This window comes from Microcaecilia unicolor, chromosome 5 (assembly GCF_901765095.1).
Source record: "Microcaecilia unicolor chromosome 5, aMicUni1.1, whole genome shotgun sequence".
NCBI lineage: Eukaryota > Metazoa > Chordata > Amphibia > Gymnophiona > Siphonopidae > Microcaecilia > Microcaecilia unicolor.
The window spans coordinates 17,343,066-17,368,070 of record NC_044035.1 but is presented as its reverse complement, the minus strand read 5'-3'; the positions used below and the strand labels follow the sequence as shown (position 1 = coordinate 17,368,070).

Below are 25,005 nucleotides of genomic sequence, written 5' to 3'. Positions count from 1 at the left end.
GTAGACTTCTGTGGTCTATGTCCCAGAAGCACCAAAGAAAGACCGTGATCAAATATTTTAAATCACATTCTTTCTTGACTTAATCATGAATTGATAATGAGTGTGAAAGGTGGGCAGACTGGATGAACCATTCAGGTCTTTATCTGCCGTCACCTTCATCTCCTCCCTCAAGGACTGAGTGTTAGTAGAACTATTCCAGGCAGGAATTGTGTGAAATAGTTTCCAGTGAAGGGTTGGGGGGAGCAACAGGCCCATTGAGCAAACTGTAGTTTCATGTTTCTTTTCTAAGTCTCCCTCTGCTTTGAAACTCTTGATGCCTGTTGATGTTGAGATCAAAATGCTACTACTACTACTACTTAACACTTCTAAAGCGCTACTAGGGTTACGCAGCGCTGTACAGTTTAACAAAGAAGGACAGTCCCTGCTCAAAGGAGCTTACAATCTAAAGGACAAAATGTGCAGTCAATCAAATTGGGGCAGTCTAGATATCCTGAATAGAGGTATAATGATGGTTAGGTGCCGAAGGCTGATCCGAGCACCTGTGTTGTATATGGGGGAAGCCACTGTTTGCTCTGGGATTGTTAGCATGGAATGTTGCTACTAATTGGGTTTCTGCCAGGTCCTTGCGACCTGGATTGGCCACTGTTGGAAGCAGGATACTGGGCTAGATGGACCACTGGTCTTGACCCAATATGGCTATTCTTATGTTCTTAGAGAGGTGGTACAGAATAGTTACATTAAACACTGATAACCTTAGAGTCAAGTCAGTCTTACCCTAGAACTACTGTTTATTTATTTATTTATTGCATTTGTATCCCACATTTTCCCACCTATTTGCAGGCTCAATGTGGCTTACAGAGTCCTGTTATGGCTTTGTCATTCCAGGATGTCAGATACAATTAGTGATGTGAAAATATTAAATAAGGGAAAGAAGAGAAGATTTAGGCGGATAGGAATAGAAAGTAGACGTTCATAGCTGGGTAGGTTGGTGAGGTGATTTAGTAAGGTTGTGGGTTTTCTTTGTAGGCCTTGTTGAAGAGATGTGTCTTCAGAGATTTACGAAAGTTGGTTATTTCGTCAATAGTTTTCAAGGTAGTAGGTAATGCATTCCACAACTGCGTGCTCATGTAAGAGAAGGTAGTTGAATGCATCAGTTTGTATTTTAGTCCTTTACAGTTGGACTCTACTGTGAGTAGCAGGGGCACAAGAAATATGGAATGGATTTCCCTGTTCTAAGTGACCCTTTGGTCCCTGTCAGAGATAGGATGATAGACTCGAAAGACCATCCGTCTGACCCAGCATTGTTCTTCTTATGTTTTAAAATGGAATTTACATACATAGATCACTGGTTCTCAACCCAATCGTTGGGAAACTGCCCTTAAGTTGGGTTTTTTGGGATATCCACAGATAGATTTGCACACAATAGGGGTAGTGTATGCAAATCTATCTCATGTACATTTATTGTAGACATCATAAAAATCCATCTCGCTGGATGTATGTGAAACCATTTCTATAGACAGCATGCTGCATGGGGATATGAAAAGCGGACAGATACCTTAAAATGAATGTCAATAATGTGTTTAGTTTTATATTGGGATAGTAAGGCATGTGAATATTATCCCGGCTCAGACTGGTTGTCCAATTCCTTCCTTGCAGATCCATGTGATTCTCAGCCCTGCCAGAATGGAGGCACCTGTGTTCTTGAGGGACTGGACAAGTATCACTGTGTGTGTCCTGTCGGCTTCGGAGGCGATGAACACTGTGGTATGTGCTGCTTTAATTCCCTACCCCATCTTCTGTTTTCCATTCAAGACAAAAATCCTGACATCAGTCTTTTAGAACATAGACATTTAGAGTAGATTCAGTAAATGTTGCTCAAAAATAAGCATCGAAAGAATTGGCACTCAACACTATTGAGTAATGGGCACTCAAAGATGGGCGTCCATTATTGAATCACATTGAGTGCCAATGTTCACCACACTTAAAACTCTATGGGAGCACTATCGAGATAGGCAATAGCACATACAGAAAATTAAGAGTAGCCTGATGAAAGAGGTGCTATACCACTTGGCAAAGAAATGTATTGCCTGGAAAAAGTGTTTTTTTGCTGAGGGCTCTCTTTAACATAAAAAAGCGTAGGAAAAGAAGAGAAAAGTAATTAGTAAATAATTGTTAAGATCTATTTCATGTACATTATAGAAACATTTGGGCCTGTATTGCTGTTAGTTAATCTCATGTAGCAGCGACTAGTCTAGGTTCTAGTGTTCTACTATGTCATTTATTACCATCGACTGTGGGATTCGACTGTGACATACTCGTGATGATCATAGACATGAGAAAAGGGTTTAGCGTCTCTATAGATCATTTAATAAGAGCAGAAGGGATTGGATCTTGTGGCACAGTGGTTAGTTTCATAGATCTGATGAGGCGAGAGAAGTTAGAGGAAGAGGGGAGGTTGAAATTTGCAAGTGTACTGCGAAGTAGTGTGATAGGGGAGTTTTGCCATGGACTATTTTGTGTAGGGGGGACAGGAAGGGTCCTGTACAATTCAGTCGGCTTGTTCTCAAAATGAGTAGCTAAGTCCTGAGAAGATGGGAGTGAACTATTCGTGCTGTCAACATTTCGAGAGATAGTAAGGGATTTAAGAGCTTTGTATAGTGCATCAGTATTGGGGGGGGTGGTGATTACTTTAATTTTAATATGCTTTTTAGGCATGAAGATGAGCTGATTTGTAAGCGCATGCAGTGCTTTTGAAGATAGCTGTTAAAGTTGGATTGGAGCAGGGGCGTAGCCAGACAGCAGATTTTGGGTGGGCCTAGGCAAGAAGTGGATGGGCACCAAGTGTTCTCCCTCCCCCACACACACCAAAAAAATATCTCAGCTGGCAGGAAAATGCTTCCTTCCACCTTAGCAGTCTGCATGTGCGGGGAAGTCTTCAGCTTGCGGAGCTTGGGATCCCCAACAGCTACCGCTAAACATGTGCTACTGTTGGGTGGGCCTGAGCCCTAACTAGGTGGGCCTAGGCCCACCTGTGGCTACGCCACTGGATTGGAGGAGCGTCTCCACATACGTTCTGCTGGCCTAAGTTGCCTTTTAAAGCGGAACAAGTCCGAGGTGTACCATGGTTCTTTGAACCTAGATGAAGAAAGAGGGGAATGCAAGGTAATGGGAGCAACAGCATCGAGAGCATCATGGAGCAATCTGTTCTACGAGTCTATTCTAGCATCCAGTGGAAATGTAGAAAAGCTTGGCAGGTCGAGATTAGACTGCATGAGCAGAAAATCAGAGATGATTTTACTGAGATCTCTAAAAGTAGAGAGTGTTTCTTAGAGAGAGTGGCTATAGTGTAATTAAAATGAAGACGAGAGTGATCTGTCCATGGTAAAGGGAGTTTAGAAAAGCTGTTCAGCGAATGAGGTGAGGTAGAATTAGAGAGAATTAAGCCTAGCGTATGTCTGCCTCTGTGAGTGGGACCAGATGAGCTCAGATAAGTCTTGTGCGAGGGTGGACGAGAGGTCATCTTAGATGTAAGTTGAAATCACCTAATATGACCATTTGAGGGGACTGTAAGCAGTGATTGGTCAAAGTTAGCTGGAGAAGCTCAAGAGAACTGGCTGTAGAGGAAGGGGGTGGTATATCAGAAGAAAATTTGTAGTGTGAAGAGTGAAACTGAGGGTTTTAATTAAAGTGCACGGGTGCAGCTGGAATTCAGAAACATGGAGGTGAGAGGAATAGATTATGGCAAGTCCCCCACCTTGACGTGTGGACCGATTGCTGATATAGTTTAAAAAGCCAGGGGGTGTGGCTTGGGTCACATAGAAGGGCATAATCGAATGGCGCCGGCCATCTATACGCAAAGAGCAGTTCTGAACCGTATTATCGAAAAAGATGGCCGATCATCTTTCGTTTCAATAATACAGTTGGGGCCGGCCAAATGTCAGAGATGGCCGGCATCGGTTTTCGCCGATAATGGAAACCGATGCCGGCCATCTCAAACCCGGCCAAATCCAAGGCATTTGGTCATGGGAGGGCCCAGCACTTGTAGTGCACTGGTCCCCCTGACATGCCAGGACACCAACCGGGCACCCTAGGGGGCACTGCAGTGGACTTCAAAAATTGCTCCCAGGTGCATACCTCCCTTACCTTGTGTGTTGAGCCCCCCAAATCCTCCCCAAAACCCACTCCCCACAACTGTACACCACTACCATAGCCCTTAGGGATGAAGGGGGGCACCTACATGCGGGTACAGTGGGTTTTGGGGGAGTTTTGGAGAGCTCCCAATTACCACCACAAGTGTACCAGGTAGGGGTGGGGATGGGCCTGGGTCCGCCAGCCTGAAGTGCAATGCAGTATCCACTAAAAACTGCTCCAGGGACCTGCATACTGCTGTCATGGAGCTGGGTATGACATTTGAGGCTGGCATGGAGGCTGGCAAAAAAATGTTTTTTATTTTTTTGGGGGGTAGGAGGGGGTTGGTGACCACTGGAGGAGTAAGGGGAGGTCATCCCCGATTCCCTCCAGTGGTCATCTGGTCAGTTTGGGCACTTTTTTGAGACTTGGTCCTAAAAATAAATGGACCAAGTGAAGCCGGCGAAGTGCTCGTCAGTGCCGACCTTCTTTTTTCCATTATCAGCTGAAGCCGGCCATCTCGTAACCACGCCCCCGTCCCGCCTAACATACCCTGCCGAAACGCCCCCTTGAAGTTTGGCCGGCCCTGCGACGGAAAGCAGTTGAAGCCGGCGAAAATCGGCTTTCGATTATACCGATTTCGCCGGCTTCAGGAGATGGCTGGCCATCTCCCGATTTGTGTCGGAAGATGGCCAGCCTTCTCCTTCGAAAATAAGCAGGATAAGCAGCATCAATATCGGTGAGCTAGGTTTCTGTGAGTCATAAACTGTTTAGATTATGGGACTTAATAAGATCATATATGAGATGGTGCTTGCCCATGACGGAACGAAAGTTAAGTAAGCCTATTTGCAAAGTAGTGGTGTGGGAGTGGTTAGGCTTAGTAGAAAGTAGAATGAATTTGAAGGAGAGTTCTTACCTTGGGTGTGGATGTAGGCTGAAGGATGGCTAGGGCCTGTGACACCAGAAAACTGGTATAAGTTGAGGAAGACACATTTGCTGGTGAAAAGAAGGCGAAGGAGTGGTAGAACGTATAGAGGAGCTGGAACCATAGTATTAGTAGGGTGCACACTCGGGCTGCACGAATGAGTAATACCTGCTCCTTCGGCACATGCCTATGCGAGGTGCCTATTGTGGTGAGCAGGATCTGCTGCCTGTTTATGCATGTCTCAAACCAGGGGCGTAGCAAGACTTCGGCAGGAGAGGGGGCCAGACCCCGAGGTGAGGGGGCACATTTTAGCCCCCCCCCCCCCCCCCCGCCACCATCAACTTTGACAACCCCTGCCGATGACCCTCTCAACCCCCCCCCCCTCCGCCAACCTGCCATCGCTGTGGGCTACCTTTGCTGGCGGGGGACCCCAATCCCCCGCTAGCCGAGGAGGTCCTCTTCTTCCTCCGAAGGCTTCGTTCTGTTTCTGAAGTCCTGCACGTTGTACATGCAGGACGTCAGACTCGCAGAAACAGAACGAAGCCTTGCAGATCAGCCATCAACGGATGTCAGGCTCACAGAAACAGAACGAAGCCTTTGGAGGAAGAAGAGGACCTCCTTGGCTGGCGGGGATTGGGGTCCCCCGCCAGCAAAGGTAGCCCCTGGTGGAGGAGGGTTGGCGATGGGAGGGGGGGTCGAGAGGGTCATCAGCAGGGGGGTCCAGGGCCAAATCTACGGGGGCCCATGCCCCCCTGGCCCCACGTAGCTACGCCACTGTCTCAAACGTGTATAGGGCTTGTAAAATGAGAGCCTATCTGCTATATGGATAGTTTTATATTGTTGTCTTTGTTCCACCCTCTTTCCGCCCCTTTATCATATGGATAGTACCTGAATGGTTAGATGAATTTTCGCCCTGGCACTATCCACATGGGCTATAAAAATTGACAGTCGACTCGGGGGCAGACTGACAGTGATCTAGGCTCTGGACACTAAGGGTCAGAGGCGTAGCCAGACACCCAATTTTGGGTGGGCCTGGGCCCAAGATGGGTGGGCAAAAGAACCCCAACCCATCCCATAGGTGATTTGGTCTCTCCTCTCGCCTGTATGCCATATGGTTTCTCAAATATCCCTCCTCCCCTGCACACCTTTTAAATTTCAGATTTTCAGTGAGGAGCAACTAATACACACTACTCATTTAGGCCCTACATCCTTCCCACTGATACAGCTTCCTGTTTCCGCATAGGCGGGAATACATCAGAGGGAAGGCTGTGGAGCCGGTGTAAGCAGTATGTATCAGACGCTGCTTCCTGCAGGCAAAGATCTGCTATTTATAAGGTATGCAGGAGGGACAGTTGTTGGGAGTTTTCAGCTTGGGAATCTCTGCTGGCCACATCATAGGTGTGCTGCTACTGGTGGGCCTGAGCTCAAAGTGGGTGGGCCTGTGCCCACCCTTGGCTACGCCACTGCTAAGGGTCATGGGCCCCTAACCACCTATCAAAAATTATTAAAATAGATGAAAGCTAGGGGAGAGTGGACCTCCTACTATTGAGGTCCCTCAGGCACTGTCCTGTTTTCTCAATGGTTAGTCCACCCCTGAGTGGACTTATATATTTACCGATTGGAAAGAGGTGGGTGTTACATTCCCTGTCCAGTAGGTGGCACTCATTTGTGGAATGAAGAGCGTTGGAGAAATTGCTCGTTAAAAATGTACTAAAATCCAATGCCGATAAAGGGTTAAGTCTTCCAGTGTTTAACTTCTTCTGTCTTATTTAGTGCCAAAGATGAGCATTGAGTGTAGTGTGGACCTTCTTTTCCTGCTGGACAGCTCCTCCAGCACAGCTCTGGAAGGATTCCTTCGGCACAAGTCGTTTTTAAAGCGGTTCATCCAAGCAACCTTGGCCGTGGGCTCTCCAGTGAATGTTGGCATAGCGCAATACAGCAACGTCGTCAGAATGGCAGTCAAAATAGGGGAATACCAGGATGTACCGGAGCTCCTGGAGCAGATTGACGCCATGCGCTACACCGGAGGGAGGACTTTGACTGGTAAAGCCCTTCGTCATGTGGCACAGTATGGTTTTAAGAGTGCCCCAGTATTTGCTGACATTCACGACGATCTACCAAGAGTCATCATCCTCCTTGCTGGCTCACGTTCTGAGGATCCAGTGATAGAACCAGCAAAATACGCCAGGGATCGTGACCTGTTCCTTATTGGGGTGGGCGCTGAGTCAATGAGGGCGGAGCTGAACGACATAGTAACAAATCCACAGCAGACAGTGGTATATGCCAGCCCTCAGGATCTGTTCAACAAGATCCCTGAACTCCAAGGGAAGATCTGCAGCATAGAAAGTCAAGGTATGAGACCTGTTATGAGTTCATATTATCTTCTTATTTTTCCAGCTAGGTCTCTTCCTTTCTTCTTTGCAGTGGCGTTCCTAGGGGCGCTGACACCTAGGGCGGATTGCCGATGCGCCCCGCCCCACGGGTGCAGCGCCCCCCCCCCCCCCCGGCGAAAGACCCCCCCCCGGGTGCACGCTGCTGGGGGGGGGGTGCCCCGCTGAAGTAACCTGTTCCGGGGCAGAGGGAGCATGAAAACGAAGAGCTGACAGGCGCGCGGCACCCCCCCCAGCGGCGTGCACCCGGGGCGGACCGCCCCCCCTTGGTACGCCACTGCTTCTTTGCGACCCTGTGCACGCCAAGTTTACTAAACCTAAGGTGCATTTTCACCCGTGCCATGGTTGCTGTCCAAAACACTCAAAAGGCAAATGACAGATTTCACGAAAGCATACAAACCCAAGCGATCTCTCATAGTAGGAAAATGATAGATTAAGGTCTGAAATAAGTAAAACAGGAGATGAAGATGGATCTTATAACCTTTGTCTACTGCCATACTCTGGGTTTGTGTTTGCATGCTGTAATGTTCTTGCAGGTCACATGACCAGTGGTGTAGCTGAGAGTGGGCCTGGGTGGGCACAGGCCCACCCATTCGTGCCTGAGGCCCACCCACCCAGAATGTTGCTACTGTTTGGGTTTGTGTCAGGCAGGGGCGTAGCCAGCCTTCCGTGGGGGAGGGGTCCAGAGCCCGGGGGGAGGGGGCACATTTTAGCCCTCCCCCCGGCGCCGCCCCCCCACCGCCGACATTGCCGCCCCCCCCCTCCCGCCACGAACCCGCCGCCGCTGCAGCCTACCTTTACTTTTGCTGGCGGGGGATCCCACTCCCCGCCAGCCGACGTCTTCTTCTCAGTCGCTTCCTGCTCTTCAATTTGTTTGCTGACGTCCTGCACGTATGTGCAGGACGTCAGACTCAGAGAATGTTCTCTGAGTCTGACGTCCTGCACGTACAATTACGTGCAGGACGTCAGCAAACAAATTGAAGAGCAGGAAGGACTGAGAAGACGTCGGCTGGCGGGGAGTGGGATCCCCCGCCAGCAAAAGTAAAGGTAGGCGGGGGCGGGTTCGCCGGGAAGGGGGTCCTGGGGTGAATCTGCAGGGGGCCCGGCCCCCTCAGGCCCCACGTAGCTACGCCACTGGTGTCAGGTACTTGTGACCTGTATCGGCCACTGTTGGAAGCAAGATACTGGGCTAGATGGCTCATTGGCCCGACTCAGTACAGGTATTCTTTTGACCTTATAATTTAGCAAGTGTTCTAGCACGTAACCTCTCATGGGAGAGGAATGGATGGGTCATAAACATTCTATTTAAGGCTGCACCAGAGGCGTAGCTACATGGGGCCACGGGGGCCTGGGCCCCTGTAGATTTTGCCCTGGACTCCCCTGGCGACCCTCTTGACCCTCCCTCCCGCCGCCAACCCCCCCCCCCCTGCCATGGGCTACCTTTGCTGGCAGGGGACCCTAACCCCCGCCAGCCGAGGTCCTCTTCTTCCTGCGCAAGGCTTCGTTCTGTTTCTGACGTGCTGCATGTACAATGTACAGGACGTCAGAAACAGAACGAAGCCTTGCGCGGGAAGAAGAGGACCTCGGCTGGCGGGGATTGGGGTCCCTCACCAGCAAAGGTAGGCGACGGCGATGGGGGTGGTGGCGGCGGCGGCGGGGGGCTCGGCAATGGTGCCGGGGGTGGGGTCGGCGGCGCCCGGGGGGGGGGGGGGGGCTAAAATGTGCCTCCTCACCTCGGGCTCTGGACCCCTCTCCTGCTGAAGTCTGGCTATGCCCCTGGTCTGCGCTTTACTGAACACTGTCAGGCGCACCTATTTACATCTGCCATAGATCAAAGCATAAGTGGTGACACCTAATTGGTGAATTCCGGATTGTAGAATATAAGCTTAGTGCCTAGATTTGGGGTGCTTAACTTTTAGCCCTTTTATAGAAGTACCCATTCTTTCTATGGTGCCAATGAAAGTGGCTCCAACCTCTTCAGCAGTATCTCCCTAATTCTATAAAAGTTGCCAAAAATTGCGCATGCAAATTAATTGCATAACGAGCCAATTAGTGCTAATAATTCAATTAACAGGTACGCACATAAATTTAGGCATGTGATCCATGCCTACATTTACCAGTGTCCCGGAAAAGGGGGCGCAGGAATGAGAGGGTCATGGGAGTTGCGGGGCGGGCTGTGGATTCCAATTTCTTTCACAATTATAGAATATGGGGCTTTCGTTGGTGCAAATGGACTTGCCTACATTTATGTGCAACCCCTGCGCTCAAGCACTATTCTATAAACCGTGCCTAACTTTAGGCACAGTGTATAGAATAGTGCTTAAGGGGTTTTTTTCCCCCCGCCAATTTTTTTAGGCACGATTTATAGAATTTGCCCCCGTCTGTATAGTGCCTGAATGGAGTTAGGGCATCGTGTGGGCGATATTCAGCCATGATGCCTATAGCTATGCAGTTGATCTTACATCTGCAGTATGTATAATCCTTGGTGATTAGTGATCTAGACGTATAGTGATGGTGAACATATGCTTATGTTTATTTAAGATTTTTTTATCTTTTTAAGTGGAGGAGTAGCCTAGTGGTTAGTGCAGTGGACTTTGATCCTGGGGAACTGAGTTCAATTCCCACTGCAGCTCCTTGTGACTCTGGGCAAGTCACTTAACCCTCCATTGCCCCTGGTACAAAATAAGTACCTGAATATATGTAAACCACTTTGAATGTAGTTGCAAAAAACACAGAAAGGCAGTATATCAAGTCGAATTTCCCTTTCCCTATTTGAGATTCTACATGGAATGTTGCAGTGCTACTATCTGAGATTCTGGAATGTTGCTACTACTTGAGATTCTACATGGAATGTTAATGTTGCTATTCTACTAGCAACATTCCATGTAGAAGCCTGCCCTTGCAGATTAGCAACGCGGCCGCGCAGGCTTCTGTTTCTGTGAGTCTGACGTCCTGCACTTATGTCCTGCACGTAGGTGCACATAAGTGCAGGATGTCAGACTCACAGAAACAGAAGCCTGCGTGGCCACATTGCTGATCTGCAAGGGCAGGCTTCTACATGGAATGCTGCTAGCGGAGGAGTAGCCTAGTGGTTAGTGCAGTGGACTTTGATCCTGGGGAGCTGGGTTCAATTCCCACTGTAACTCCTTGTGACTCTGGGCCAGTCACTTAACCCTCTGTTGCCCCTGGTACAAAATAAGTACCTGAATATATGTAAACCGCTTTGAATATAGTTGCAAAAACCTCAGAAAGGTGGTATATAAAGTCTCATTTCCCTTTCCCTTAAACACTGCAGCCAGCAAATAAGCTGACCACTTAATATTGAGCCAAATAATCTTCAAAATGTTATTTCTCTCCATAAAGATTGAATTGTGCTCTTGGCCTACCTTGCATTAAACTTCCTCAGTTAAACCGGTTTTGCTGGTGATTCCATTGTGAGAATTTCAGGTCTGTGGGTTTGTTTGTGTTTTTTCCAGGCTGCCATGCATCTCTTGACCTGGTTTTTACTCTGGATGGCTCTGCCGAGGTTGGACTGGAGAACTTCAACCACCTGAAGAACTTTGTTAAAAGTGCCTCCCTTCACTTCATCATCAACCGAGACGTGACTCAGATAGGACTTGTAGTCTTTGGCAGTCGGCTGCACACCGTCTTCTCTCTGGACACACACAACACACGTTCAGGGGTCCTGGAGGCTATCAACTGGGCATCATTTGTGGGTGGCCTGGGCTCTGCTGGCAGTGCCCTACTCCACATCTACGATGATGTCATGACTGTGCAGAAGGGAGCTAGGCCTGGAGTGAACAAAGTTGTGGTAATGCTAACGGATGGGACAGGAGCAGAGGACGCAGTGGTTCCTGCTCAGAAGCTCCGCAGTAATGGCATATCGCTTTTTGTGGTTGGGATAGGCGAGGCAAAGAGAAATTTGCTGATGAGGATCGCTGGGTCAGAAAGCTACATAATACAGGTGGCATCATATAAAGACCTCAAATACTTTGAAGACAGCATTTTCCAAAGAGTGTGTGAAGGTAAGGCCTCATAATACATGAAAAATATTGGGAACAATTCGTTTTACAAGGTGGAAGTTTTTATATGACTTGATAAAGCTGAAGAATGTATTGTAATTTTTAGGGTTCTTGGCTTTCCGTGTCCAAATGTAAGACCCTCCTATCTCAGAGCACTTCCTCTAAACAGTAAATAGCCCCACTTGAATACTGCAGAGCACTGGTGAACTCACTGCAGTCTCGAATTTCAGGATTCTCCAATGGGGAGCAGCATAGCTGCCAGACCCCCACATCACATGGTTGCTCTAATAAAGGTTGGCATACAACGAGTGTTGTTCTAAACTATACTGAAGAAAAAATGGCAATTAAAATCAGCAGAAGAGGTTGGCATAGTTCAACAGTCAATTCCACACAGATCAAAAGATACTGCTCACTAACAGTGATATCGTCAAAAAAACAAATTTGCAGTTCCGTAGTGGAGGGAAAAGTCTCAACTACTGCGGCAGCAACTCATAATCATTGGTTGCACGCAGAAAAAAGTCATCGTCCACTGAACCCCCCCCCCCCCGTAGATTATATCTTCTTAATATTTAAATCCTTTTTAATTCTTTTTAAAATTCTTTTAAATCTGTTCATTGCTTCACCTCCTCGTCTATCACAGTCTTTCATGGAGTTCAAGAATTCGGATAAACGAACACACTTATCTTTCTGATATACACTCCAGCTTGCAAGTTGATTCCGACGGTCCTGTTTCGGTATTCTTCCTCAGGGAACCATACCGCAAGACATCTGTTAGTAGTTAATCTTCATGCTGGTGGTCTGTGTGTGTGAAGTAGATCTAGACACCAACTGAAGTGTAGGAAGGTGTGAAAGGGGGGGGGGGGGGGGGAAACATCTCCTTTCCTCCCAGTACTGGATTGTGAAGGGCGAGGGCAAGACTTTTCTCCAAAGGCCTAGTTCTCGGAGTATACCACTCACGACTCTCTCAAGCTTCTTCCCATAAACACAGCCACTTTAACAAATGTTACTGTTCATGCCAGTCGGCAGTGTGTAAATAGAATAGCTTTACTGGATGAACTAATGAAAATAATGAACATCCTTTCTGTTAATTTCAGAAAATGTGGGCAGAACCACATGGATAAATCACCTAGGCCCACCCATGGGCGTAGTTTGACTGTTTCATTTAGGGGGGGGGGGGCAAAGGATGGGGCGGGGCATATTAGCATATTCATTTGTATATATATATATATGCAAATGAATGTGCTTGGAGGAAGGGAGAAAGAGCTGGCTTTTTTGGGAATAACCAGCTCTTTCTCCCTTCCTTCCTTCCTTCCTTCTTTCCTCCTTACCCAGCACTCCCTCTTTCTCTCCAGTAGTATTTCCAGACCCCCTTTCCCATACCATGCCAGTGTAGACCTTAGAAATGCATAGGCTCTATATGTAGATCCTTCAAGAGGTAGTGTGTCATGATTTAGGCTCTAAAACCCTTTCTGATGTTTTGGTGCCACCTCAGTAAAGCCAACACACAATCTCTCCACTGCAAAACACTATACACAAACTTGTGCAAAAACACACTCATAACCTTACCCAAACCATAACAGCACTAATTCCAAGGACAGGACGAGCTACAACCTTATGCGTGGAAAGGCAGCACTGTAATTACACCAGGCTCTAAAACACCATTACACTACCTTGTGAAAAAAAAAACCCAAAAAGGGCTGCAAATACTACACACTAGCAGAATACTGCACCTTGATCACACATGAAAAACACATGACACAACAGATATGACACAAGGAACTAGAAATAAAAAAAAATATGAAGGCAAAATACTGAACTGGAAAGTTACCCCAAGAAGTCAGACAGCATGAAGCAGTACTAGAAAAATTGAAACTTACATGCAAAATATCACAGATGCACATTTCCAAAAGCTGACATATTCCAATTAATACATTCTGAATAAAATATTCTTTTCTGCCTTTGTTGTCTGATCATTTAGTTTTTCTATTCGCTTTGGTTCTAGTGTCTTCTATTTTATGCAGTTTCTTTCCATTTGATATTTTTTTTCTTACCATGTCCACCATCCTCTTGTGTCCTTATGCGTCCTGTCTACCATCTGTAGCCCTGTCCCTATCCTTCCTCAAGTTTCAGCATCTGCCCTCAAAGTGTTCCGATCCAGCCCTTAAATTCAGCAGTTTTCCCTCCATCCATATCCAGCATTTCTCCTCACTCCCCTCCCCTCCGTGTGCATCTACGTCCTCTGTCTTCCCTTCCCTCCATCCATGTCCAGCATTTCTCCTCTCTTCCCTCCCCTCCATCCATGTGCATCGCCTTCCTGACTTTCTGGGCGGGATTACAGGTGGGCCTTATGGGGAGGAAAATTCAGCCACTTTCCATACTCATTTAAGTCCTGGTGGCCAACTAGCAGGTCTAACTTTATGCAGATAACTTATTAGGTAAAATTATATGTGTGTAGCCAGTTTCTTGGTGGACCATTGTTTTGGTATGTCTGGGGACTGCAGAAATGTAATTTTGCATCCTGAGGGGTGGGGGGAGAGGTCAGTGTGCAGAGAGACAACCTCTTAACCTCCGCTGTGTCTTCTCATTTGCTGTCTAGAAGCGAAACATCCAGTGAACCTGTGCAGACCGAACCCCTGTATGAACGATGGGGAATGCGTTCTCCAGAAGGGGAGCTACCGCTGCCTGTGTAAGAATTGGGAGGGGCTACACTGTGAGAACAGTAAGTGCCTTATAAATATAGCACACTGTGCAGAGACCTACAGAAGGAGAAGTGTGTTTGTGTTCATGTGTGTGTGTGTGTGTGTGGGGGGGGGGGGGGGGTCTGTTTTCTCCAACCTAGGAGCACAGATTTCTTTAACGCTTTGTAGATCCATGCAGGGGCGTAGCAAGACTTTGGCGAGAGGGGGGGGTCCAGAGCCCGAGGTGAGGGGGCACATTTTACCCCCCCTCCAGCACCGCCGACCCCCCCCCCCCAACTTTGAGGACCCCTGCTGACAACCCTCTCGACCCCCCCCTCCCGCCGCCAACCCTCCCCCGCCGTCGCCTACCTTTGCTGGTGGGGGACCCTAATCCCCACCAGCCGAGGAGGTCCTCCTCTTCACGCGAAGGCTTCATTCTGTTTCTGACGTCCTGCACGTTGTACGTGCAGGATGTCAGACTCACAGAAACATAACAAAGCCTGGCTGATCTGCAAGGCTTTGTTCTGTTTCTGTGAGTCTGACGTCAAACAGAACAAAGCCTTCGCAGGAAGAAGAGGACCTCCTCGGCTGGCGGGGATTGGGATCCCCCGCCAGCAAAGGTAGCCCACGGCGACGGCAGGGGAGGGTTGGCGGGGGAGGGGGGGGTCAAGAGGGTTGTTGGCATGGGGGTCCAGGGCCAAATCTATGGGGGCCAGGCCCCCCTGGCCCCATGTAGCTATGCCACTGGGTCCATGTATATAAAAAGTAGTCTAGGGCTGCACCTAAAGACAGTAAACAAGGCTACAGACTGGTAGATAGAGTTCACGCTAAGGATAGAGGGTTATTAGTGGATTGACTCTACTGTCCATCATGGGTCCAGTTCTAGTCAATACATTTTTTCCATTTGTTGTTTTATAGCACTTTTTAAGAATAACACAGTACAGATTAGCAGTAAGGTAAGGGTAACGGATTTGATATACTGCCTTTCTCTGGTACGGTCTCTGTCCCTAGTGGGCTCAGTTTTTGTTATCTGGGCAAGGGAGGGTTAATGATTTGCCCAGGAGCTGCAGTAGGAATTGAGCCCAGTTCCCCAGGATCTCAGCTCCCTGCTCTAACCGTTAGGCTCCACTCCAGTATAGTCTACAGGGCTCTTCACTATTTCTATAAAGCCTGGCTGTTGAGATACAGAATTATGTGCTCCCCCTCCCTTTATAGAAATAGTGAACACATAATTCTGTATCTCAACAGCCAGGCTGACCAGTTCTACTGTACGTAAAGGGGAGATGTAGCCTTGCTTTCCTTAGGGAACTCGGTAGTGAAATCAGAAAGGCAATATTCAGAATGCTTTAACCTAATGCTGTTCACGCCCAGTCCTCGAGGGACCATTGCTTTGGTGGATTCATAAGGGGGTTGCAGAAGTTTCGTTTTGGGTCTTATGGATGAAGGGAGAGCTCTAACTATCAAGGTACTGCATGTGAAGGCAATATGTGTATTCAATAGGTATATTCTGAAAACGTGACCTGTTGGCAGCTCTTGAGACTGGTAGTGAATACCAAAGACTTGGGGCTAGCGTCAGTGGTTCAACCAAGGAAGTTTAACGGACAGGAGACAGTGTCACATGACAAGGCTGAAGCCGTGGCCGCCATCTTGATACATTCAAACCAAAACAAACTATTGGTCCATGCCAAGCCACATAGAGGCAGTCCTTATTTCTAATTAGCGTTTCCTATTGTTTTGGGTGACTCAGTATGGCGGCAAGCTCCACCTACTGGTTTCAGGCCAGATATTGGGCCAAGCACACGCCCTCTGTCTCATGTCAATTAAACCTCCTTGGGTTCAACCTAGCCCTTATGGCCTGGAGCTCTATGATGCCCTCATTGATAATGGCAATGCAAAGGGATTAGTAGGAAAAATTTCTCTTCTATAGATGAAACTATCCACAACAGAATGGGCAGCCTGATGGAGGAGAAAAAAAATGAAGAATGATCTAAGAAAGTTCAACCAGTGGTCAAGAGTTTGACAGCTAAGATTTAGCACATGAAAAATGCTGAGTCAAGCTTTTAGGGCACAGTAATCTGAGACTGAAGGATTTCAAGATATGGTATTTATTGATTTCAAAGACACAAAGCAGTGCAATAAGGCACTGGCTAGAGGCAGAGGAATGCTGGAGTGCACTGGGAGATAGCACAGCCCATAATGGATTTTTTCATGTATGCTACATCGCTGCCCACTCTGATCAGGTCCTCTTTATGCTTTACAGAAATCTCAAGGGGAGTTCCTCCAATCCGTCCAATAAAGCTTCAGCGACAGAGAAATCCCACAAGCTATCGTCATCATCATAAGAAAGCTTAGCATGGCCCTGAAGGCTTGAACCAAGGATGGATCACGTTGACATGTTCCCTAGCCATTTCACAAAGCTGAAACCCTTCCATGCTGGTCCCGAGATAGTTGGTGCCCTTTTGGATTCTGCTAGACCTGACTCCTGCTCATCTTGAGGCCAGTGCCTTCAGTCCAAGGCAGCCAGCTTTATGCCAACATTAGTCTCCAGATTCTTGAGTGGCACTTCCCTCACTAATGTTAGACTTGGTTTTGGTATACTTATGACATCTTGTCTTCAGATAAGAAAAGCACAAATGGTGTATCACCAATGTATGATTTAACACGACTATTACACCACTTCATTCTATTGAAAGGAGCAGAGGTGAAGTATGTGTGAGTGGAACCTATCCAGCTGATCAAGTACTGCAGTCAGATACAAAAGTGGAGCCAGGCTGGTGCAAAGGAACTTAGTTTTAGGGAGAAGTAAATATTTTCAGTACTATTTATTATCAGTGTCAGGATGGCCTTAACAAAGTTTCAGGACGCTGTGTTATAATTCTGGTAACCTTCCATTGAAGATACCGATGAACCATAGGACTGTGTGCCACCTAGGAAAGGTCAAATCACATCTAATTTTACCCCAGTGCATGATATTTTTAAGGTAATGAGAACCACAGTTCCAGGCATAAAATGAGATAACTCAGGACTGACTGAGCCTGCCCCATAAGAAGTCATCTGATACCAATAATCCTACAGCTTGCATTGCGAAGTTCAATTTGGTCTTCAGAAGACAAGACAAAGAAATAGTTCAAATCCCGAGTCTCCAATGCACAAGACACAGAAAGGATCTGGACTGATGAAAAGCCCAAGCCTTTGCTAACGCAGGAATTGTTTGTGTGGAATGAGTTGGATTTTGGGGTCATGTTAAGTCTAATGATAGAAAGAATGCTGTAAGTGTAGGGCAGGAGCTCTAAAAGGACGGGCAACTCTGTTTCATAAGCACTGGGTAAACAGTCCAGTAATGTGGTATTATTGTAGAACCATTAGGCACTCCATGCTGTAGTCAAACGTCCGATACTGATGTTTTTTTTTTTAATTTCAGGACTGAATTGATAAGCATAAAAACCTAATCTCACTCTTAGGGATCTAAATACATTACAGCATTGCTATGAGTTCTAACACCACACCAGTACCCAAAACAGAGAAAAATCAACACACAAAAAGCGGCTTAGAGCTAACTTCACTACTACTACTACTTATCATTTCTATAACGCTATTAGACGTACGTAGTGCTGTACACTGAACATGAAGAGACAGTCTCTGCTCGACAGAGCTTACAGTCTAATCAGGACAAATAAGGGATAAGGACGAAGAGTAGCAAAATCCCGGAATCCCAAAGAGTAGCAAGATTCTGGAATTCCAAAGACCGCTACTGTTACTTATTATTTCTATAGCGTTACTAGACGTACACAGCGCTGTTCACTGGACATAAAGAGACAGTCCCTGCTGGCAGCCCATGATGAATTCAAATTTTGGGAACGGGCCTTGCTTTCAGGAAGCACTACTACTACTACTACTACTATTTAGCATTTCTATAGCGCTACAAGGCGTACGCAGCGCTGCACAAACATAGAAGAAAGACAGTCCCTGCTCAAAGAGCTATGTAATAAAAGTGAGCCAAGTATAGGACAATCAAGCCATTGTGACATCACTGATGAGGTTGGCTCTTATTGGTGGCCTGAGGCATTATGACATCACAACATTAGCTCTGGTTACAAGAGACTACTAACCTACTATTTATCACTTCTATAGCACTACAAGGCGTACGCAGCACTGCACAAACATAGAAGAAAGACAGTCCCTGCTCAAAGAGCTTACAATCTAATAGACAAAGAATAAAGTAAGCAAATCAAATCAATTAATGTGTACAGGAAGGAGGAGAGGAGGGTAGGTGGAGGTGAGTGGTTACAAGTGGTTACGAGTCAAAAGCAATGTTAAAGAGGTGGGCTTTCAGTCTAGATTTAAAGGTGGCCAAGGATGGGGCAAGACAGGGGACAGCTGTGGACTATGTGGCAAAAGCTATGCTAGTTCTTCTCCTCCCTAGCCCCTATAACAGGTAGTCAAATCTCAGGTGTGCCCAGAGTAGGTAGCCCACCTACTGCGGTTCTATATCTTTCCTTGCCATGGACCCCTCTGGGGGTGCAAGACAAGGTTCCTCCCAGAACTCAGCTTTATACGTCTTCCAAAACCTTAAGCTTTAATTCCATTGGGACACTTTCCCTGAATAGACCACCCTCTATTCAGATTTAATTGGCACCTTTCTGGAGCAGGGGATCAGAATGTTCTTCCTTGCAACTGCACAGGAAAGCACATTTTTGGCAGAGGTGGGAGAGCAGTCAGGCAGATGAAAGCAGTTCAGAGATGGGATGCTGGGTTTGTGCAATATTGTGAGAGGTAAAAAGGCAAGTTCCCTCCAATGGGGCAGAGAGACATGTACATCCGAGACAAAATGGAAAATGTCTGAGCTCGAAGGGACAGAGTAATCAAGAGGAACACCCACAGGGCCCGAGGGCAAGATAAAGGGCCCAATAGAGACAACACCTGAGACCAGGTAGCAGAGGTAGTCTTAGAGGGCAGTCCTTCATTGGAGAGAAAGGTTATACCCTTGCTGACCCATCAGAGCAACGATAGTAGAAATAGTCAGGAAATGGCAGCAGATAGCCAAAGGAACCAAGCTCAGCAGTGAAAGGGAGGAGGCCTTTGTAGGAGACTAGACCACTAGTAGTGAAGCTTATACAAACAAGGGTGGCTGTAATACATATTACACACAATGCATTACTCACATATCATTACAGAAAGTAACTGTAGCAGTTAAACTCCTAAGAGGTGAGAATAACATTAAAGGCATTAGAGCTATGCTATAAAACTAGTATAAGGCTACCGAGTGTTAAACACTCCCCGCCTGGTATTGCTAGATATCACTATTACTACTTTTAACAATTTAGTGCACTAATAACATGCAGAGTCCATAATGTACATTCAGGCTGTCCATTGTCTTTGGAGTCATCTTCTTCATCCCGCAGGAGCTGAAATGAGAGATAAACAAAGACAACACTGAACAACATAAAGAGAGAGAGAGAGTCACTGAGTCTCTGGTCTTCAAGGGTGGATGGCAGTTCACAGTGTTCATGCTTCTTCAGGTGGTACAAGAAGCAAGATCTTGGTGGTGGGTCATGCAGGCTGTTCACTGTAGAGAAGATGCCACATTGGGTGTACAGTTGCTCTTGGGTGGAGACCTGGAAGGTGAAGGTGTCCTTCAGGTCCCAACTTAGGCCTGGGATGCACTGGGCAGGGCAGAGAGCCACCATTTTGGAGGCAGCGCTGGAAGGAGGAGGAGGGAGTGCTACTCGCTTCTCATTCTTCTTAAGGTGTGTGTGTGGGGGGGGGGGGGGTTGGGGCTGGACCTGCAGTCCACTCTTCTATTGTGGGGGTGGAGGTTGAGTCTCATGGGGGTCGGGTATCTTGCAAAGGGGAGCCAGGGGTCTCTTGTGGAGGGTGTTGGGTCTCCTTTGGGGGGGGGGCATCTCTTGCAGGAGGGATTGGACCTCCAGCCCTCTCTTCTGTTGGGGGGTCGAGGTTGGGTCTCTGGGGGGGGGTCAGGTATCTTGCGAGGGGGAGTCAGGGGTCTCTTGGGGGGGAGTGTTGGGTCTCCTGTGGGGGGGGTGAAGTTGGAGGTCTCTTGCAGGGGGGTCAGGGGTCTCATGTCAGGGGGGATGGGGGCCTCTGCTAGCATGCAGACGCATACTGGACAGGGCTCCCCATTCCTCTCCGATGCTTTGTAAACCTTAATGCCAGCTACGAGCTGGCATAGGGTTTACAGCGGTAGCAGCACCCTTGTTTGGTGCACTGCCCGCTGAGCATTGGAGAGGAATACAAATGTCCCTGTTTAGCATGCATTTGTATGCTGTTAGCATTCAGAGCCAGTCAGCACGTTGTTACATGCGCTCGCTGGCTCTGATCCTGGGGCGCAGAAAAATGCAGGCGCTAGTCTGGCGCTAATGGGCTCTAGTGCCTGCATTTGCTTTTGATCATCTGGGCCTCAGAACCTTACCAACAACATTAACTCCCAGGACAGGAAAAGCTACAACCTAATGCGTGAAAAGGTAGCACTGTAAATATTACACCGGGCCCTAAAACACAATGCACCACCTAGTGAAAAAAAAAAAAAACCAACATAAAACAAACAGGACTGCAACAAGATCTCTATGCAAATACTACATGCTAGCAGAATACTGCACCTTGGTCACACAGGTATGACACAAGGGACTGGAGATCAACAATAAAAGATATGAAGGCAAAACACTGAACTGGAAACCTCAAGAAGTCAGACTCAGCATACAGCAATACTAGAGAAATTGAAACTGAAATGCAAAATATCACTGATGTACATTTACAAAAGCTGACATATTCCAATTAATACATTCTGAATAAAATACTTTTTTCTACCTTTGTTGTCTGAGCATTTTGTTTTTCTATTCGCTTTGGTCCCAGTCTCTTTTATGCTGTTCTCTGTTTTTTTTTTCTTGTCTTTGCATAGTCTCCTGTCCATTTGACATTTTTTTCTCCATGTCCACCATCCTCCCATATCATTATGTGTCCTGTCCATCATCTCGTCTCTGTGTACCTTCCTCCAGTTTCAGCATCTGCTCTCAAAATGTCTTGATCCAGCCCTTATATTCAGCAGTTTCTCCTCTGTCTTTGTCTTGCCTTCTCCTGCATTTCTTCCCCCTCTTTGTCCCTATCCCCTCCTGTGATCAACATTGCCCCTCTGTGTCCTTATCCCTCTCCCTGTATACCTAGCATCTCTTCTCAGTCTCCCTGTCTCTCTTCTCTTCATCCCCACCCTGGGACCAGGATGTCTCCCTCTCTCATCTCACTCCCCTCCCCCACAGTTCAATATGTCTTCCTCCTAAGTCTTCAGGATCTTCCCCCCTTTCTTCCTCTAGCCAGTCAGCTAGTCAGTCTTTCTCTTGTTCCCCCCCCCCTCCCCAAGCTGGAACAGCGTCTCTCCCTCTAGCACCTCTTCCTGTTTCTGTTCCTCCCTCTTCCTGTCTCTGTCCCTCTCTCCCCAGCATTCTGTTTCCAACAGTGGCCAATCCAGGTCACAAGTACCTGGCAAGATCCCAAAAAAGTACAATATATTTTATGCTGCTTATCCTAGAAATAAGCAGTGCATTTCCCCAATTTAATAATTGTCTATGGAATTTTCCTTTAGGAAGCCATCCAAACCTTTTTAAAACCCTGCTAAGCTAACTGCTTTTACTACATTCTCTGGCAACGAATTCCAGAGTTTAACTACATGATGAGTGAAGAAACATTTTCTCCAATTTGTTTTAAATTTACTACTGTGTAACTTCATTGCGTGCCCCCTAGTCCTAGTATTTTTGAACAGAGTAAACAATCGATTCACTCCACTCATTATTTAATAGACCTCTGGTCCAGCATTGTGACATGTGCTATTGGCTATGTACTTTATTTCACCCTCCCACTAACCACAGTCCAGTCCTGGTTTTGCTCCACTGCATGAATGAATTTTTAATTGTGATGTACCCTCTTAGCAGTTGAATGCAATTTTCTTTTTTCTTCTGTCTTGAGGAATGCAGCAGTTCAATCAAACATTTGATATCAAGGGCGTAGCTATCATGGGGGCCTGGGCCCCATAGATTTGGCCCTGGACCCCCCCTTCCCGCTGCCAACCCACACCCGCTGTCGTTGCGTACCTTTGCTGGCAGGGGACCCCCAACCCCTGCCATCCGAGGTCCTCTTCTCGGCCGCACGGCGTTGCTTGCTGAATGATCTGATCAAGTTTCTGTGCGTGCGTCTGACATGCAGGACGTCAGGCGCTTGCACAGAAACTGATTCAAACTTGATCAGATGGAACGCCGTGCGGCCGAGAAAAGGACTTCAGCTGGCAGGGATTGGGGTCCCCCACCAGCAAAGGTACATGGTGGGAGAGGGTTGTCGGTGGAAAGGGGGGTTGAGAGGGTTGCAGTGGCGGGGGGGGGGGGGGGGGGGTCAGCAACGCCGCGCAGCTGAAGAACTTTGGCTGGTGGGGGTTGGGGTCCCCCGCCAGCAAAGGTACGCAACGGTGATGGGGGAGGGTTGGCAGCGGGAAGGGGGTTGAGAGGGTTGTGGGGGGGGGGCTTAAATGTGCCCCTCACCTTGGCCTTTGGACCCCCCCCTCCTGGCGAAGCCTGGCTATGCTCTTGTTTGATATATTGCCCTTCTGTGGTTGCAATCAAAGTGGTTTACATATTATATACAGAGTCACAAGGAGCTGCAGTGGGAATTGAACCCAGTTCCCCAGACTCAAAGTCTGCTGCAATAACCACTAGGCAACTCCTCCACTAGCAACGTTCCATGTAGAATCTCAAATAGTAGCAACCACTAGGCTACTCTTCCACTCCTTGGGATTCCGGAATCTTGCTATTCTTTGGGGTTCTACATGGAATGTTGCTACTCTTTGAGATTGTGCATGGAATCTTGTTAATGGCACTTGATATACTGCCTTTCTGAGGTTTTTGCAACTACATTCAAAGCGGTTTACATATATTCAGGTACTTATTTTGTACCAGGGGCAATGGAGGGTTAAGTGACTTGCCCAGAGTTACAAGGAGCTGAAGTGGGAATTGAACCCAGTTCCCCAGGATCAAAGTCCACTGCACTAACCACTAGGCTACTCTTCCACTAGCAACTTTCTATCTAGAATCTGAACTAGTAGCAAAAGAACCTCAAATAGTAGCAACATTCCAGAATCTCAAACAGTAGTAACTGCAACATTCCATGTAGAATCTCAAATAGGGAAAGGGAAATGGGACTTGATATACCGCCTTTCTGAGGTTTTTGTATCTACATTCAAAGCGGTTTACATAGTATATAAAGGTACTTATGTTGTACCTGGAGCAATGGAGGAGGGTTAAGTGACTTGCTTAGAGTCACAGGGAGCTGGAATGGGAGTCAAGCCTGGTTCCAAGGCCACTGCACTAACATTAGGTTACTCCTCCACCCCATCTGCTGCTGAGGTAACATTTCCAGAGTCCTGGAAGTTTGTATTATGACAGGAGAGTTGCTGTGAAAGCAGAAGGCAACAGTGACAGATGCTTTCATCCCCCATTAATATGATTTTCATGTACAGAACTTCAGGAAGGGCAAAGTGCAAAGAAGGCACCATTTTAGCTAAGTAAGAGGACACCCTGCTTCTCAGGCGGGAGAGTTAGCAGTGTTTCTCAGTATGACTGAATCTTTTTCCTGAGCTGTCTGTGGATCAGTTTTAGATGTACCCTAGGACTCTGGATGCCGTCCTTGTCAGGGGCTGCAGATGATGCTGAGTCTGAGACAGGAGGTGTTGCAGGCATTGTTTGTGAGCTGCTAGGCACTGGAACCGGTGAGGAAGGGGCTCTTCTGAGAATCAAATATTGTCTAGAGGAAATTGTCCATTGCAGGACTCTGACCTCAGCTGGGGTTCAGTCTAGCTTCCTAATTTCCTATTTCAGGGCTTTCGGGTGATGGAAGGGCTGACTGGGGAGCAAAACGATACAATTCAATTCATTGCTGTAATACAAAGAGGGACCTTCCTATACTGTCATGAAATGATTAGGGCTGTTGGGATGATCAAAAATTATAACCACGATTAATATCACGATGAAAATGTTCTAATCTTCAGTTAACTGGTCCAGCATTGCTGTACTTGCCCGGTTCACTGGCAGCATCTGCAATGCAAAATGACTTCCTCCACTGGTCCCAAGAGCCTTCCTGCAGCCACGTCCCGCGTCCTCTGATACAACTTCAAGTTTGTGTGGCCAAGAGATTTTAAACGTCATGGCAAGTAACCAGGTTCACACTAGAAACTGAAGGTAACTGGTCATTACACCTGATTGAGTCCACCACAGTGGTTATTTTAGGGGATTTGAATATGCATCTCCCTTAACCAGCCAACCCTGTGGGTTGTGTATCTTTCCTGTCTGATTCTGGCCTCCACAAAATTGAATTTCTGCTAACGCGTGTTGCTGGGCACAGGCTCAACTTTGTTACCATTACTGAAGTCCATATAGAGGGGAATAATCGAACGTCGCCGGCGAAATAGGTCGCCAGCGATCTATTTTGGCGGCGGCGCAACAACTGGCCGGAACCGTATTTTCAAAAAAGATGGCCGGCCATCTTTTTTTTTGATAATACAGTGTGGCCCGACCAAATGCCTTGGATTTCGCCGGGTTTGAGATTGCCACTTTTGTTTTTCTGCGATAATGGAAAAACTGCAGGCGATCTCAAACCCGGCGAAATCCAAGGCATTTGGCCGTGGGAGGAGCCAACATTTGTAGTGCAATGGTCCCCCTCACATGCCAGGACACCCTAGGGGGCACTTCAAACATCTTTTATAAACAACCACATTAGCTTCCAGGTGCATAGCACCCTTCCCTTGTGTGCTGAGTCCCCCAAATCCCCCCCAAAACCCACTGCCCACAAGTGTGCACCATTACCCTAGC

The 25,005-nt window shown here is 47.4% G+C and overlaps 1 protein-coding gene across 2 annotated transcripts in view; it reads left to right on the top strand.

Annotated features, from left to right (window-relative positions):
* VWA2 (von Willebrand factor A domain containing 2) overlaps positions 1-17,773 on the top strand; it is an 84,965-nt gene extending 67,192 nt beyond the window's left edge. Inside the window, exons 10-14 of one of the 2 annotated variants that reach the window (XM_030202687.1) lie at positions 1,657-1,764; positions 6,827-7,405; positions 10,920-11,468; positions 14,062-14,184; positions 16,404-17,773. In XM_030202687.1, coding sequence (XP_030058547.1) covers positions 1,657-1,764; positions 6,827-7,405; positions 10,920-11,468; positions 14,062-14,184; positions 16,404-16,495 — 1,451 coding nt within the window. In that variant the 3' untranslated portion in view covers positions 16,496-17,773. The remainder of the gene's footprint in view (positions 1-1,656; positions 1,765-6,826; positions 7,406-10,919; positions 11,469-14,061; positions 14,185-16,403) is intronic. The other variant, XM_030202688.1, reaches the window with a different exon arrangement.
* The last annotated feature ends 7,232 nt before the right edge of the window (positions 17,774-25,005 follow it).